The 14,096-nt window shown below is 36.1% G+C and overlaps 1 protein-coding gene across 1 annotated transcript in view; it reads right to left on the bottom strand.

The window, feature by feature from the left end:
* The window catches only part of DOCK4 (dedicator of cytokinesis 4), a 472,974-nt gene that overhangs the window by 259,339 nt on the left and 199,539 nt on the right, over positions 1 to 14,096 (bottom strand). The window contains exons 3-5 of the mRNA XM_031665939.1: positions 11,159 to 11,199; positions 9,114 to 9,169; positions 4,727 to 4,823 (exon numbers count right to left, since the gene is read on the bottom strand). Of these exons, the coding sequence (XP_031521799.1) occupies positions 4,727 to 4,823; positions 9,114 to 9,169; positions 11,159 to 11,199 (194 nt within the window). The remainder of the gene's footprint in view (positions 1 to 4,726; positions 4,824 to 9,113; positions 9,170 to 11,158; positions 11,200 to 14,096) is intronic.

Below are 14,096 nucleotides of genomic sequence, written 5' to 3'. Positions count from 1 at the left end.
TGCCTTCCACCTCCATCAGGAAATCTTCCCTGATCACTTTTGCTCACATTCTTTTCTCCCTTCTCTGAGCCATGGCTGCGTGCAACTAAAGCTGATGAAATGGAAGACATTGTTTTCCAATTATATTTCTTGCATATTGGTTTCAATACTTTATTGGATCCCCTTTCAGAAGTTGGGCACACAAATTCATTCATTGATGGACATGCAGTGCTATTATTGGGCCAGTATTTAGACTTTTAAAAAGGTAGTGCTTTCTTTCTTACTTTTAAAACAATCGTGGAGAATCAAGATAATCGCCTGTGAAATTCATTTAAGCTCTGTGGTTTACTGGAAAGCAGACAAGTTAAAATCCTGGTTTTGTCACTTACTAGTGTTATAGACTTTAAGTATCAATTCTGTCATCTGTACATGGGCAGCACATTCTTTCTGCAAGGCTGTTTTATGGATTAGTGGTGGCAACTGTGCAGAGAGCACTACAGCACAGTGGCAGAGAACATCAACTTACTTAGAGCCAAACAACTTCAATCTGAATTTCAGTTTTGCTGAAAAAGCTTTGACAATTCATTAACATCTTTGTGCTTGTTTTTTCATCTGTAAAACAGGTATTATAGTACCTACTTCCCAGGGTTGTTGTGAGGATTAATGAGTTATTAAAACTCTGAGAACGATGCCTGACCCAGAAAAAATATGTAAGTATTAGCTGTTACTAGTACTAGAGTACTGTTATTGTTTTGGGCTCGGTCCAGAATGCGCCCCCTACAAATACTGTTTCTTTCCCAAAACCAAAATATATATCCGTTACCCCAGAGACAACAGAGTAAATCTTTTTTTTTTTTTTTTTGAAACGAAGTCTAGCTCTTGTCCCCCAGGCTGGAGTGCAGTGGCGTGATCTTGGCTCACTGCAACCTCTGCCTCCCAGATTCAAGCGATTCTCCTGCCTCAGCCTCCTGAGTAGCTGGGATTACAGGCACACGCAACCATGCCTGGCTAATGTTTGTATTTTTAGTAGACACGGGATTTCACCATGTTTGGCCAGGCTGGACAAACTCCTGACCTCGTGATCTGCCTGTCTCGGCCTCCCAAAGTGCTGGGATGACAGGCATGAGCCACCGTGCCTGGCCAGAGTAAATCTTATCTAACTATTTACCCTTTGTCTTTCTTAACCAGTAGCTAGCTATGCTTTTACTTTCTTCAAAGATTATGACTGGACTTCATGAGTAGTGATATGAAAGTACTGAGGTTATCATCCATCTAAAGTCTTCTACAGCTGTAAACTGCCAGAAATATCAAATTATTCTGGGTGATGGGTAAAGACATTCAGTCATCACATATTTTTTATTTTAAAAAGTAGTGACGTGTTATTTGCTTTTTCAGTACTTGGTGTCTTGAAGAATGTTCATGTGATGTGCAGGTCAGATGAATTAGCCAGAGGAATAAAAAGCATTCTCCAGGATGCCATCCCTGATCCTGCTCAATACAAATCATCTTGTTTCTCTCTGAACTCTGAAAGCACTCTATTGAGCCCATTCTTCTACTGCTTCTCACTCTTAACTCACGTTATACACTCCCATACAAGCCATTACAAGGCCACTGTAACACAATACTCTTGTAATTAACTGCTCAGTGTCCATGTCCTCCCTGTGGCTGTAAGTGCTCAATCACAATGGCCGTCTGCCTGTGTATCTCTAGCAGCTGGAGAATGCATGAATGAAGAGCTTGATTTAAACATGTTAATTTTTGTGGATCTCAAGAGGTAGGTTGTCTATAGGCGATACAAAATAATAAGCAGTGAAGATCAAGAAACACTTGAGGAAGTCAATGTAGGAAGGAAAAGTCCACCTAAGTCAATAAAATTATATAAGCAAGTTATTAAACAAGTCAAATCTCATATAGCAAAGAAGAAAGACAGCACCTTTCTGAACTGACTGTCACAGGGAGAAAGTCACCTGCCTTCTCTTGGGAAAGGCATCCTGTAGTTGTTTGGTAGGATGGACTTGATTTTCTGTGATGTCATCTCTAGTATTAAGTTTAAAAGAACACTAAGATGAAAAGGTTGCAGGATCCCTTATAAAGCTGAAAATCAGTTGGTCAGTTCTCCATTGAGGGAAGAAAATCCAGGTGTGGCAAGAACGCTGACATACCACAGGCCTGGCCAGCAAACCTGCCCTACTAGTATAAGAAAAAGGTCTACAACTGAACATCTAGTCATAAAATCATGATTCTTTAAACATTGGATAATTATGAAGGCTATTCAGATATATGAAAAATGCTTTTGATTTAGTGCTAAATGAAAACAGGTAAGGCACAATATTAAACACTTAGAATAAAATAATACCAAGAGATTCTGGAAATATATAAAAAATATAGCAAAAAGTTAATTGAGAGTATTTTAGTGTTTTAGAAAGGGATGAGCTTTTATTTGCCTTAAAATGAAAACAGTACAGGTTTTGGCAGCAACAGACTTAGATTTAGATTGAGGCTTCAGCATGAGACCCTAGGTAAATTATCATTGATAAGATTCAAGAATAAAAAGTGCCTGGCAGAGCCCCAGGAAAGAGAGATGTAAAATGTCCAGCTCAGGGCCTGCACAAAAGTACTCAGTAAAAGATGGCTGCTATATTTCTCCTCAGTGGTTACATTACTGATTATTAAGTGGTATTTTTAAAGACCATTATTTAAGTCCTTAGCAATGTTATTTAAAAAGCAACTAGCATGTTTCAAGCATTCATCATGTGCTTTTATGCTAAGCATTGTCATATAAATTGCTAACAATTTATAAAATATTATGGCCCTCATCAAACATCTTCCAGTAGAGAAGCTAGGTGCCTTAAAACTGTTGGAAAAGAGGATGGACAATAACCTAAACACACTTGAGCATGAGGAACTTGAACCAAAACATTTGTGACAAAACATTTACGTTAGGAAAAGAGAAACCAAAGGTCTGACATGGCCAAGGTAGCTTCACTCCCAGTGTCAAAAATCTAATACCGCTGAGTTAAACTTAACATTTGTTTCTAATGTAACTACCATTCCAGTGTCCAGGGAACATTTAGATAAGTATCTCTTTCCCAATTACTAATGGACTACCATTCCAGTGTCCAGGGAAACATTTAGGTAAGTATCTCTTTCCCAATTACTCAGAACACTAGGAGGAGAAGAGGTTACCTGTAGAGTTTACAACATATAGATTTTCAAACCAACAAAGTCTGTCCCCAGAATAGATATTTGGAACCTCGAACACAGGTGAAAATAGCTAGATAAGGCAGAATTCAGAGGAAATTCAAGTTTGGTCCCCACTAGTAGCTACATAAAAGGAAAAGTGCTTGTGTTCTAGTTCAGCTATTGACAACACTCACACTGTCATTATTTTTATAACTCTTAAGTCAGGTATTTAGAATGCAGTGGTTTGAGCATTTCAAATAGTTTCTTTTTCCATGTCAGTGCCAAGCACAATGTTACTTTAAGTGAAATAATATCAGATGTTGAATTCTTTCCAACATTAAAAAAAAAAGAAAATTTAAAAAGGAGATCTGCATTTCTTTGCACTTCCCTAGCACAGAGCCCTCGAGGTTGGTTATCTTGACTTTGTATTTACAAAACCTATGCTCTGCCAATTCATCTAAGGTTGTCTTGTGGATTTTCATAGTGAGTCTTAAAGCTACCAGCTCCAGGGGGGTTTAATCAGAGAAGTCCAGCATCAAAGGGTTTTTGCTAGTGACTTTGTAAGATTTTCTTGCCTCGATGAAATACCCTATTGCATTTTAGATGTAACAGACAATAAACACTATCATTCTGCCAGTGTCCCTCACTAATTTGGATTTTTTCTTTGACAGGCTGTTTTAAATCATTTTGTCAGGATAAGTACACGTTTGTATTTTGAATTCATCCCTTCAAATGATTAAACTATTCTACAAATTTCTTTAAAAATAAAAGAAGAAATAGCATGGGGTTTTCCCCAATATTTCACCACGCCCAGACTTCCGCAGTTACAGTGGGGTTCAGAGTGAGAGCACCATATTCACACCAGAACCCCAGCTCAGCCACTTTCCCATTACTTGATCAAGGGTGACTACTTTACTTCACTCTCTGTGCCTCATTCTTCTCATCTATAAGCTGGATGTGATTATCATTATTATTTCTTTGAGTGGTAATAAAGATTAAAGAAGATACTGCATCAAAGAGTACTTACCATGGGATTTGCCATATAAGTTCCCAATGTGATTACTTATAATAAGTAAATAAATATATACTACATATCTCCAAAACACAGATCCTTTTTCCCCTCAAGAAACATTGTTTTCTCTAGTATATTTAGAATATTCTCATTGATACTAGCTAAGAAGTCTGTCATTTACAGTATACTTGAATTACTTATAGAATTTGAATTTGATAAAATACCACTGCCATTGAAATTGTGTTGAATTTTATTTTTCCCTGAAAATTAAAAATATTCAGGAGGTTCAACAATAGTCCATGTAAACCATCCTATTTGGTTAGATGCCAGAAAAATAATCTTTTATATTCCTGTGGTATTGAAAAATTACTTACAAAACCCATGCTCAGTGGACACAGAGATTGCAACAAGACTGTCTTGTTAATATCTATATCCCCAAGGAGTCCTAGAGACTTGCAGAAGGTGCTATATTAGTTAATGCTTACTCATGTTCATGTATTTCTTAAAACAATTCTTTATCTGAAAAATCGTGACATTAAAAAGCTACTTAACCACATAGAGTTGTTTCCACATGGTTCCCCAGTCTCTTAATGTTGATGTCATTTCTGTGATAACAGAGTCTTCAGTGGGAATAACCATTTCAAATTGTCTGTGAAATTAAAAAAGAAAAAGTATATATGTAAATACCATAGATAACAATTTTGTTTTAAATACTCTACAAGATAACTAGGAAAGAAAGTTGCCTAGCTATTGTTCATTCTGCAGACAGTAACCAGGATCTGATTGTAAGTTAATGTGAGGAATGCTACATGGGTTACGGGAGGACAATACCAGAACGACCAGCCACTTCAACAGACCAAGAACTTCAACAGACCAAGTTCGAGCAGCGTGGTGAAGAAGGAACAACATCAGAAGAGTTCCACTCCAGTACCAGCTCACGGCTAGGCAGTAACTCATTTAACCTGAGGCCAAAAGCCTTCATCTATAACATGAGGTCACTGGGCTACATAAACTCTGAGGTGACTTTTGCCTTCCAAGGGCTATGACTACAGGACTCAAAGAGAGTAAAAGGAACACCATTTAATCATCAGGACATGATTGATGGCTGTGGGCATCCAAACTGACTCGGTGTTATAAGTAACTAGACAGTAAGATACTAATTGAACACTCCCTTGATCTCAGTAACACTTCATTTTTATTATTTGCAAACTAGGACCATGAAAAATGATTAGTACTCTAAGTAATGTTATCATACAGCATAGAACCTAAGGGCTTATGACATCACCGATATTTGAATATTTGTTCCAAAACATTCCTCTTTCTGATTACAGTAACATAGTCTTCTCATTTCTTCTCTAAAAGTCAGAAACTATCCTTGGAAAAAATTTATATCAATATCTAGTAGGGTGTGTATGGTGGTCCTGAAGTTGAGAATATGCATGAGGAGACGGGGGAAATAAAAGAGAAGATTTTTTTTTTTTTTTTTTTTTTTGAGGCCAGGAGTCTCTGACTCTGTCACCAGGCTGGAGTGCAGTGGTGCAATCTCAGCTCACTGCAAGCTCCGCCTCCCAGGTTCATGCTATTCTCCTGCCTTGGCCTCTCGAGTAGCTGGGACTACAGGCACCTGCAACCATGCCTGGCTAACTTTTTGTATTTTTAGTAGAGATGGGGTTTCACCGTGTTAGCCAGGATGGTCTCGATATCCTGACCTTGTGATCCACCCGCCTCAGCCTCCCCAAAGTGCTGGGATTACCAGCGTGAGCCACCACGCCGGCTGAGAAGATTTAATTTGTCCTCTGTATCCTACCTTTGGCATATAATAATCTTCATCTCCAGTTTCCTTTTTCAGATTCTTTGTGTGTGTGTGTGTGTGTGTGTGTGTGCAGGTGAAAGTGGTTAAGTGGCTATTGCTACCACTGCTTCCCAAAAAATGCAACTGATATATTGATTGAGACTATTTTCTTTATTTCAGTATATTTTTTTCAAGAAAACGTCTAATAGATAGAAAGTAATGACATATTAGACACAGAACCATGTTGTCTAATGATCAAGGGGAAATTACTTCTTAGCATGAGGCTAATAACTGTTCTGTGATTCCTTTTTCATGTTATGTCCAAAGTGTGTATAATTGTCCTTTGTAAAATCTTCTTGTCAGACATATGGAAACTAAAATCTTGCCTTGATTCTTTTCCCAACAGAGTTTCATCTCCTCATTTCACAGTGCTGCTAAAATACTTGCCCTATGAATATTTTCCTTCTTTCTAGAGCTTAAACACAGCTGAAAATGTAAAACTGGGATTTTAAACTAGAAATAAAAGTAAACAGTAATATATAAACTGTGACAGATACAGAACCTTTTATTAAGCCTGCATATGACATTTTTAAATGGTAGTACATTTATTTTGCTTTTGAAGAAGCTGTTGCAATTTTAATGATGAATATTTGGAGATGGAGATTATAAAATGATCCTATACAAGGTCAAGGAGGAAACACTGAATTTCCAGGAAAACTTGACATCCTACTTAACATTCAAAAAGTGACATGACCTCAGTAGGAATTAAACAATACAGAAGTGGCCTCCCAGTCCGTAAACTATAATTTAATGGACCTCCATCAGTCCTACATTGATCTGAAGACACAAGAAAGAACATACACACAATTCAGTCTGTGAGAAGTTGATTGGGGGTTGTCCAAGCAAAATTTAATTTTTTAAGCATAAAATTGCCATTTTAGGCAAGGTGACTGTTTTCTATTAATTACTCCAAAACCAAAATCAGTGTTCAAATAGTCTGTCGTAAGTAGTTACCTCTGAAATTATATTTTGTTCAGTTATTCTGGGATGGACTTTTCCATTATTTCATCCTAGTGGGCCGTAAATCTACTTAAAATAAGACAGGTAATACCAAAACCCCAAAGATGTTCCTCTCTGGGAAAGCAATCATCTGGCAATACATGCCCTCAGATGTTTTCAGGCCATAGTTTTTCTTCCAGTAACAGTCCAAGACCTAGGGTCTAAGTCAATTCCAATAATTCTTTTTTAGAAACTAATGTTGGGCTTTTCTGCTCTTCTGCTGCACAATGTCCATCATACCTGGTGTCAGGTGGAGACCCCATAAGAAAGTCTTAAACTTACACAACCCACTTTTTAGGTACCTTCACCCACATTTAAACTTCCTGGGGCTCATGGAAGAGGATCAGATATACACCAGTTACTGACCAGGATTTTTAAAACGGAGGTACTTATTTAAAAATCATATCCTACCCCAACTCACTTTGAGGGATAGACTTTAAGTGGAGAGATGCTTGACATCATCTTTGCTAGCATAGCATTCTCTCTTTTCTCTTCCTTGGTCAGAGCATATGATGCCCTTGGCACTGCAGAGTTGAGGGAGGTCAGGGTTGGGCTTGAGGTAAAGGCAGCAAAGAGGATTGGTTGCACAGGCTTGTTCAAATGGACACTTTAAGAAACAGGGGTAGCCCATGGCGTTTTCACTTTGCCACGCCCAGATCACTAGCACAGAAGGATAGAACAAAGAGTAAGCATATGGCTGGAGTGTATTCTGAAGTATCCTCTGGTTTACTGGAGGAGGGCTGAACGCTGTCACATCTAGCCTGGTAGGAAAGTTTCAAAAGGACCAACAACTCGGCTTGATGCTTCTGGTGCATTATAGCTGCACACTTCTGAAGGACACACATTTCTTAAAAGATCAGTAGTAGTAGTGGTAACTATTAGAATTAGAATTATGCTTTTAATCTATTATTCAATAATAGATTATTGAATAATAGATTATTGAATAATAATTGAATAAATTATTATAATAAATAATAATTATTATTATTCAATAATAGATACTGACTACTACTATTAACATGCTTAAAGCAGCTCACACACATAAGACATGTAGAGTAATGGTCTCTGAGATTCTTTAAGTTTTACCCATGTAGGGAACTCTCAAAGTATTTATACCATAGACTCGTAGCCACTGCAGAGGCTATTTCACTGAACTGAAATTTAATACCATACTTTTACTTGGGGGGAAATTAAGAATCACCTATTTGAATAGCCTCTTTGGAATTTTTGTCATGAGACTCGAGTTGGAAAATACCGTTACTATGCTTTAAGAATTCAAATAACAAATTGCTATTTATCACTATTTGAGAAAAAATATAATTTCTATGGCTGAATCTGTATTCTGTTGGCATAAGATGAAAATTATGCAATGATCATGTGAACAGCCCTTGTGACACTGACACCAAATGTTTGTGTCTAAATCCATGGCCCCTTATAATGAATGATCTGCTCATGCTAACTATTTAAACAGGCAAGCTCTTCTGTTTTACTCTGCTATATCTTATAGGAATTATGTTAAAGTGACTGCCACTTCACATTCTTTTAGAAATAGACTAGAAATTTTTTTAATGTATTAGAAATACTAGGTGATCAATGAGCTCAATCAAAGCATCATATAAATGACATTCTCTAAAACAGAATAATGGCTTTGTGAAGTGGTCACACAAGAATATGTTATTATGCCCATTTAGAGAAAGACACACTATGCATCTTATAATCAGTGGTGAACCTAGGAAATTCCTGGGGTTTGAGATAATATGACAGCATTTAATGGGTCTGACTGACATGCTTCCCTAAGTAGCAAGAAACCAAAAAGAACCAACTCCTGCTCAAGCGTAGGCTGATTCCCTGATTTGTGGACACTGAGAGACCTCCAGTCCCTCAGATCCTGTTGTCCAGCATGCACAGATGGGGTTCTTTAATTTTCTCCACCAACGGTCTTAATGCAATATATCTTTAACAAAGAACACAGACAATGGTATGATCTTCTACAGTTCATTTTTCAAGACAATTACTATGCCTTTCGAATTCCAAAAGAAGCAAAGGTTCTGTGAAAATCCTCCAACTACTAATAAAACTCATTCTTACCCTTTGTTCTTCACACAGGCATTTTTCAAGTGAACGTAGCTGGAAGGAAATATACCCTGAAAAAGAAAACATGAAGGTTACGATGCCGGCTGTTAAGGCAGGGTTGGTTTCACAAGTCATTTGTATAAGACACAGCCATACAATCATGACAATATCAGGAATAGGGAATAGCAACATCTCTACCACATTCTCTTGGATGAAATCTACTGTGGCTTAAGATCCATCCTTTCATTTTCTACCATTAACTACTTTACAAATTTAGAGACATTCTAAACAAACATGATCAAAAAAATTTAATCTTGCTCAGAAAATATATTGTTTATTAAACAGGAAATAAGGAAATTTCATGAATTCTACATAAAAATCATATACTAAGAGTTTTTAAAATATGTATTGCATAGTTTTGAAAGGTTCTTTGTTTTGGTGGTAGTTCTTTTTTTCTCCCCAAAACACTCATATTTCTCTTGAAAATATACATACAAAAAATATCATTGTGAATCTAGAGATAATATGTATATTCTGTGTTATGGAAGATTTTTGATGACAACTCAGCAGCAGTTAATCAGCATTACTGCCATTCTGATGGAACAGAAACCAAACAAAAGAAGCCATGTTAGCTTGAAGCTTTTTATTGCAGGGAAATGATAGGGCAAAGAAATTGTTTCTTTGTTCTAAATGGGAAATTGAAAGAAACAACAACAAAAAAATGAGCATCAATTTGATTGTTCATTAAACGGCAATTATCCTCTGAAGAATTTCTAATGCATAATTAAATGACAAACTCAATTAAATATTTAAGAAAAGAAATGTCATTTGAATATATACATATCACCATTGTGGATCCAAGTATAAAATAAAATTTAATAAGCAAAATTCTTTCCATTCAATAGTGGAAAAAAATATATATGCAGATTTTTAAAACTCACTTGTTTTTTTCAATATGGTGGGATCAACAAATAGAGTAATTCTAACTAATCAGGAAAAGTCAGACACGAGGTTTATTAGAAGTGACAGAAATAACACAGAAATCGTACTAAGTTTCCTTCTCAAACATGGTCTAAATGAATTCATTAAATACTGAAGCTATATTTGCATGTGCCTCATAGATATATAAAAACAATGTTAAATGAAGACTAAAGTATTTAAAAAATTCAATTTGTATACTCTTTTGTCCCTTACGGTTCCCCTTTAGGATGACCTAAAATATGTGAAGTAATTAAACACAGTTGAATGACCCAGAAAATGGCATATTTAAGGAAAAAGGCAAAAGTGTATTTTGAGAATGAAAATACAATTTCTTATCTACAATCCTGAAGCTAGAATTAAACCAAAAAAATAAATATGATATATGTGAAAATATTAGAGAATGTAGGAAATATAGGTGAAGACTGAGGAGATTAGAGTAAGATAGAAAAATACAGATATTAGTAAGGATTAGTGTCAAAATCGCAAACTATACAAATAAAAGATAAAACAAAAATGACATTACTTCTTGCTATAATTCCTGAGGATTTATAGAAATGTATCAAGGATAATGAATCTTACTTTCTGCCTGAAATGGTAAGAAAGATGGGTTTTTTAATAATATTGTTTTCCTCGCTTCAGCCCACCAAACCCAAAGGGACTCTTAACATGCCGCTAAGTATACTTGTTTCTCCAAACCAATATTTCGCAAATGATATTGTGGAAAACATAAAGATTAAATACTGCTATTTAATATTTCTTTTGGAATATATATTTCCCCTGCCTGAATTTTAATTTAGCTCTCTGAGAAACTACTACTTCAAAAAGATTTTGTTTACATATAATGAGCTTATTAAGGTCTTCTCAGTACAATTTTCAAGAGCTAAATAGGATTATCATTTGAGTAGCATATCTTAACTATAATCCAAGTTCAAAGGAATTTCCAAAATTATGAAAATCTGCATTATCATTTGGCATTTCAACTGAGTCCCAACTGTAATTTCAATTGCATAAAGAAATAATTTAAATAACTATATTTCTTAATAAATTTCATAATTATAGTTAGAGATAACAATTGTTACCTTGATATTTGGGTTTTTTAAGGCAAATCCTCTGTACCAGCCTGTGGAAAAATAATCATGGTCATATTTTGATAAACCATTGTAATATTTTAAAGATAATGACAAATCAATCTGTTCTTTGCCATGAAATTTTACCATACATGTAAAGATTCTGTGGATAAATATGGTAAGTATTGGCCTTAGGCTACAAAATAGCTCCAGTGAGCACACATAAGAATTCTATTAATAAAACCATTTTTAAAAAACTGTATCAAAAATTTTTATAAACAACAGAAATATCCATAATGTGAATAAAGGTTTTAAAATCAGAGCACTGGGCTTCAGTTCTGGCTTTGCTTCTTACTGTCTGTTTAATCTTGGCCAAGTTACTTGACCTCTCTGAGCACCACTTCTTCCCATTTTACGAAAGGCCACATTATGTCACAGGGAAAGTCAAGAATCTGCACAAGATTTCATACATTTCCAAATTCTACTTGCCTGACTACAAAGGCCAGACTCTGCCACCAAATAAGAGTACCTGGCCAACAGACATGATGTGAATTGCACATCCTTAAGCCCACCATCTTGGGTTAAGATCAGTCTCATATCATACGAAGAGTAAAGCCCTCATTCACTGCCAGAATTAACTGGTACATTTTCATCAGCACAATGGCTGACCAAAAGCTCGGCATAATTTTTATTCTGTAGAATAACTATTATAGTAGGCCCTTCTTATCTGTGGTTTCACTTTCCACGGTTTCAGTTACTCATGGTCAACCAGGGTGCAAAAATACTACATGGAAAATTCCAGAAATAAACAATTCATAAGGTTTAAACTGCATGCCATTCTAAGTAGCATGATGAAATCCCGTGCCTGCCCGCTCAGTTCCGCCCAGGACATGAATCATCCTTTTGTTCAGCGTATCCACACTGTCAATGCTACGCCCCCCATTAGTTATTTACTAGCCCTCTCAGTTATCAGATTGAGGATCACAGTTTTAAAGTCCTTGTGTTCAAGTCACCCTTATTTTACTTAATCATGGCTCCCAGGCACAAGAGTAGTGATGCTGGCAACTGGAAAGTGCCAAAGAGAAGCCATAAAGTGCTTTAAGTGAAAAGGTGAAAGTTCTTGAATTTAATAAGGAAAGGAAAAAACCATACGCTGAGGTTGCTAAAATCTAGGTAAAAATGAATCTTCTATTCATGAAACTGTGAACAGAATATTGTTGTAATTATTCTATCATTAGTCACTGTCTACTGTGCCTAGTTTATAAATTAAACTTTATCACATGTAAAGGAAAAAACGTACGATGTATAAGGTTCAGTACTATCCAAGGTTGCAGGTATCTTGGGGGCCTTAGGTCGCATGCCTTGCCAATAAGCGGGCTCAAGGACTGCTGGATTTAAGCTCCCAGCAATTCTGAATCAATTTTGCAGCACTGTCCTTACATGTCTTTTTATAGTTTAAAACAAATCAGTATATATATTGTATTTTTTCAAGTGTAAAGACCATTTTGCTTATTGGCAAAAAAAAAAAAAAAAAATTATTATACTATGTAGTAAATATTATGCCTAACAGAATGTTTTCAATAATTAAATTTTAGTTAAAATTTTAATACAAAACGTATTTGAGCTTTGTATTTAAGCATTTTTCCTCCTCATAATACATTTTCTTAAAAGGATATATTGTAAAATATCGTCCCTTACCAGTTTTAAAATCAGTCTGAGGAGAGCAGAATGAACTGAAAATCAAATCTCTGTATCTCAGGGTTTATCAGCTGCCATAAAGACAGATCCAAGAAATACATCCATTTGTAAATAATTATTCTAACAAAAACCAAAACTTCTTGAGAATTGCAAAAATGTCATAGAGAGGTCTCTGTCCAATTATACTATACAGAAAAAATTTTAGATTACAAAATACCTCCTATTAAATATGGAGCCCAGTTTCATACAGCAATTCAAAATAAATTGTATATTTATCTGTATACAAAGTAGAAACAGACAAAATATATGTGGTAATAACATAGAAAACCTTATTATATTTTTTAAGGTATCAATCACAGTGGACAGAATAAACATTCCAATATCACCACCATTTAATGCTAGGCTCTAACTAAATGTAGTAGTTCTGTCTGGGGGAATACAGTTTAATCTATAATAAACCTTGATATGATAAAATGTCATCATAATATAAATTCCTAGTAAGGAAAACCTTGTAAGAAGAAAAACATAGGTATTCTGGGATATACTAATGGGGCTCTAAAATGTAGTCATTTTGTCAACAAGAAAAGCTAGGTGGCTAGGCGCGGTGGCTCACACCTCTAATTGCAGCAATTTGGGAGGCCAAGGCGGGTGGATCACCTGAGGTCAGGAGTTCGAGAACAGCCTGGCCAACATGGTGAAACCCCATCTCTACTAAAAATTCCAAAAATTAGCTGAGTGTGATGGCATGTGCCTGTAATCCCAGCTACTCAGGAGGCTGAGACAGGAGCATCACTTGAAACCGGGAGGCAGAGATTACAGTGAGCCAAGATCGTACCATTGCACTCCAGCCCGGGTGACAAAGACTCCATCTCAAAAAGAAAAAGAAAAAAAGAAAAAGAAAAGCTAGGTGCAGTGGCTTATGCCTGCAATCTGAGCACTTCGGAAGGCAAAGGTGGAAGGATCACTTGAGGCCAAGAGTTTGAGACCAGCATGGGCAACATGGTGAGACTCCGTCTCCACAAAAAATAAAAAATAAAAAAATTAGCCAAGCATAATGGAGTATCCCGGTGGTCCTAGCTACTTGGGAGACTGAGGCAGGAGGATCCCTTGAGCCCAGGAAATTGAGGCTGCAGTGAGCCATGATCACACCACTGCACTCCAACCTGGGTGACAAAGGGAGATCCTGTCTCAAAGAAAAACAAAAAACAAAAACAAAAACAAAAAAACAAAAAAGGAGTAGTCATTTGATGAG

The sequence above is a fragment of the Papio anubis genome, chromosome 4 (genome assembly GCF_008728515.1).
Source record: "Papio anubis isolate 15944 chromosome 4, Panubis1.0, whole genome shotgun sequence".
NCBI lineage: Eukaryota > Metazoa > Chordata > Mammalia > Primates > Cercopithecidae > Papio > Papio anubis.
This window is presented reverse-complemented; position numbering and strand designations above follow the sequence as displayed.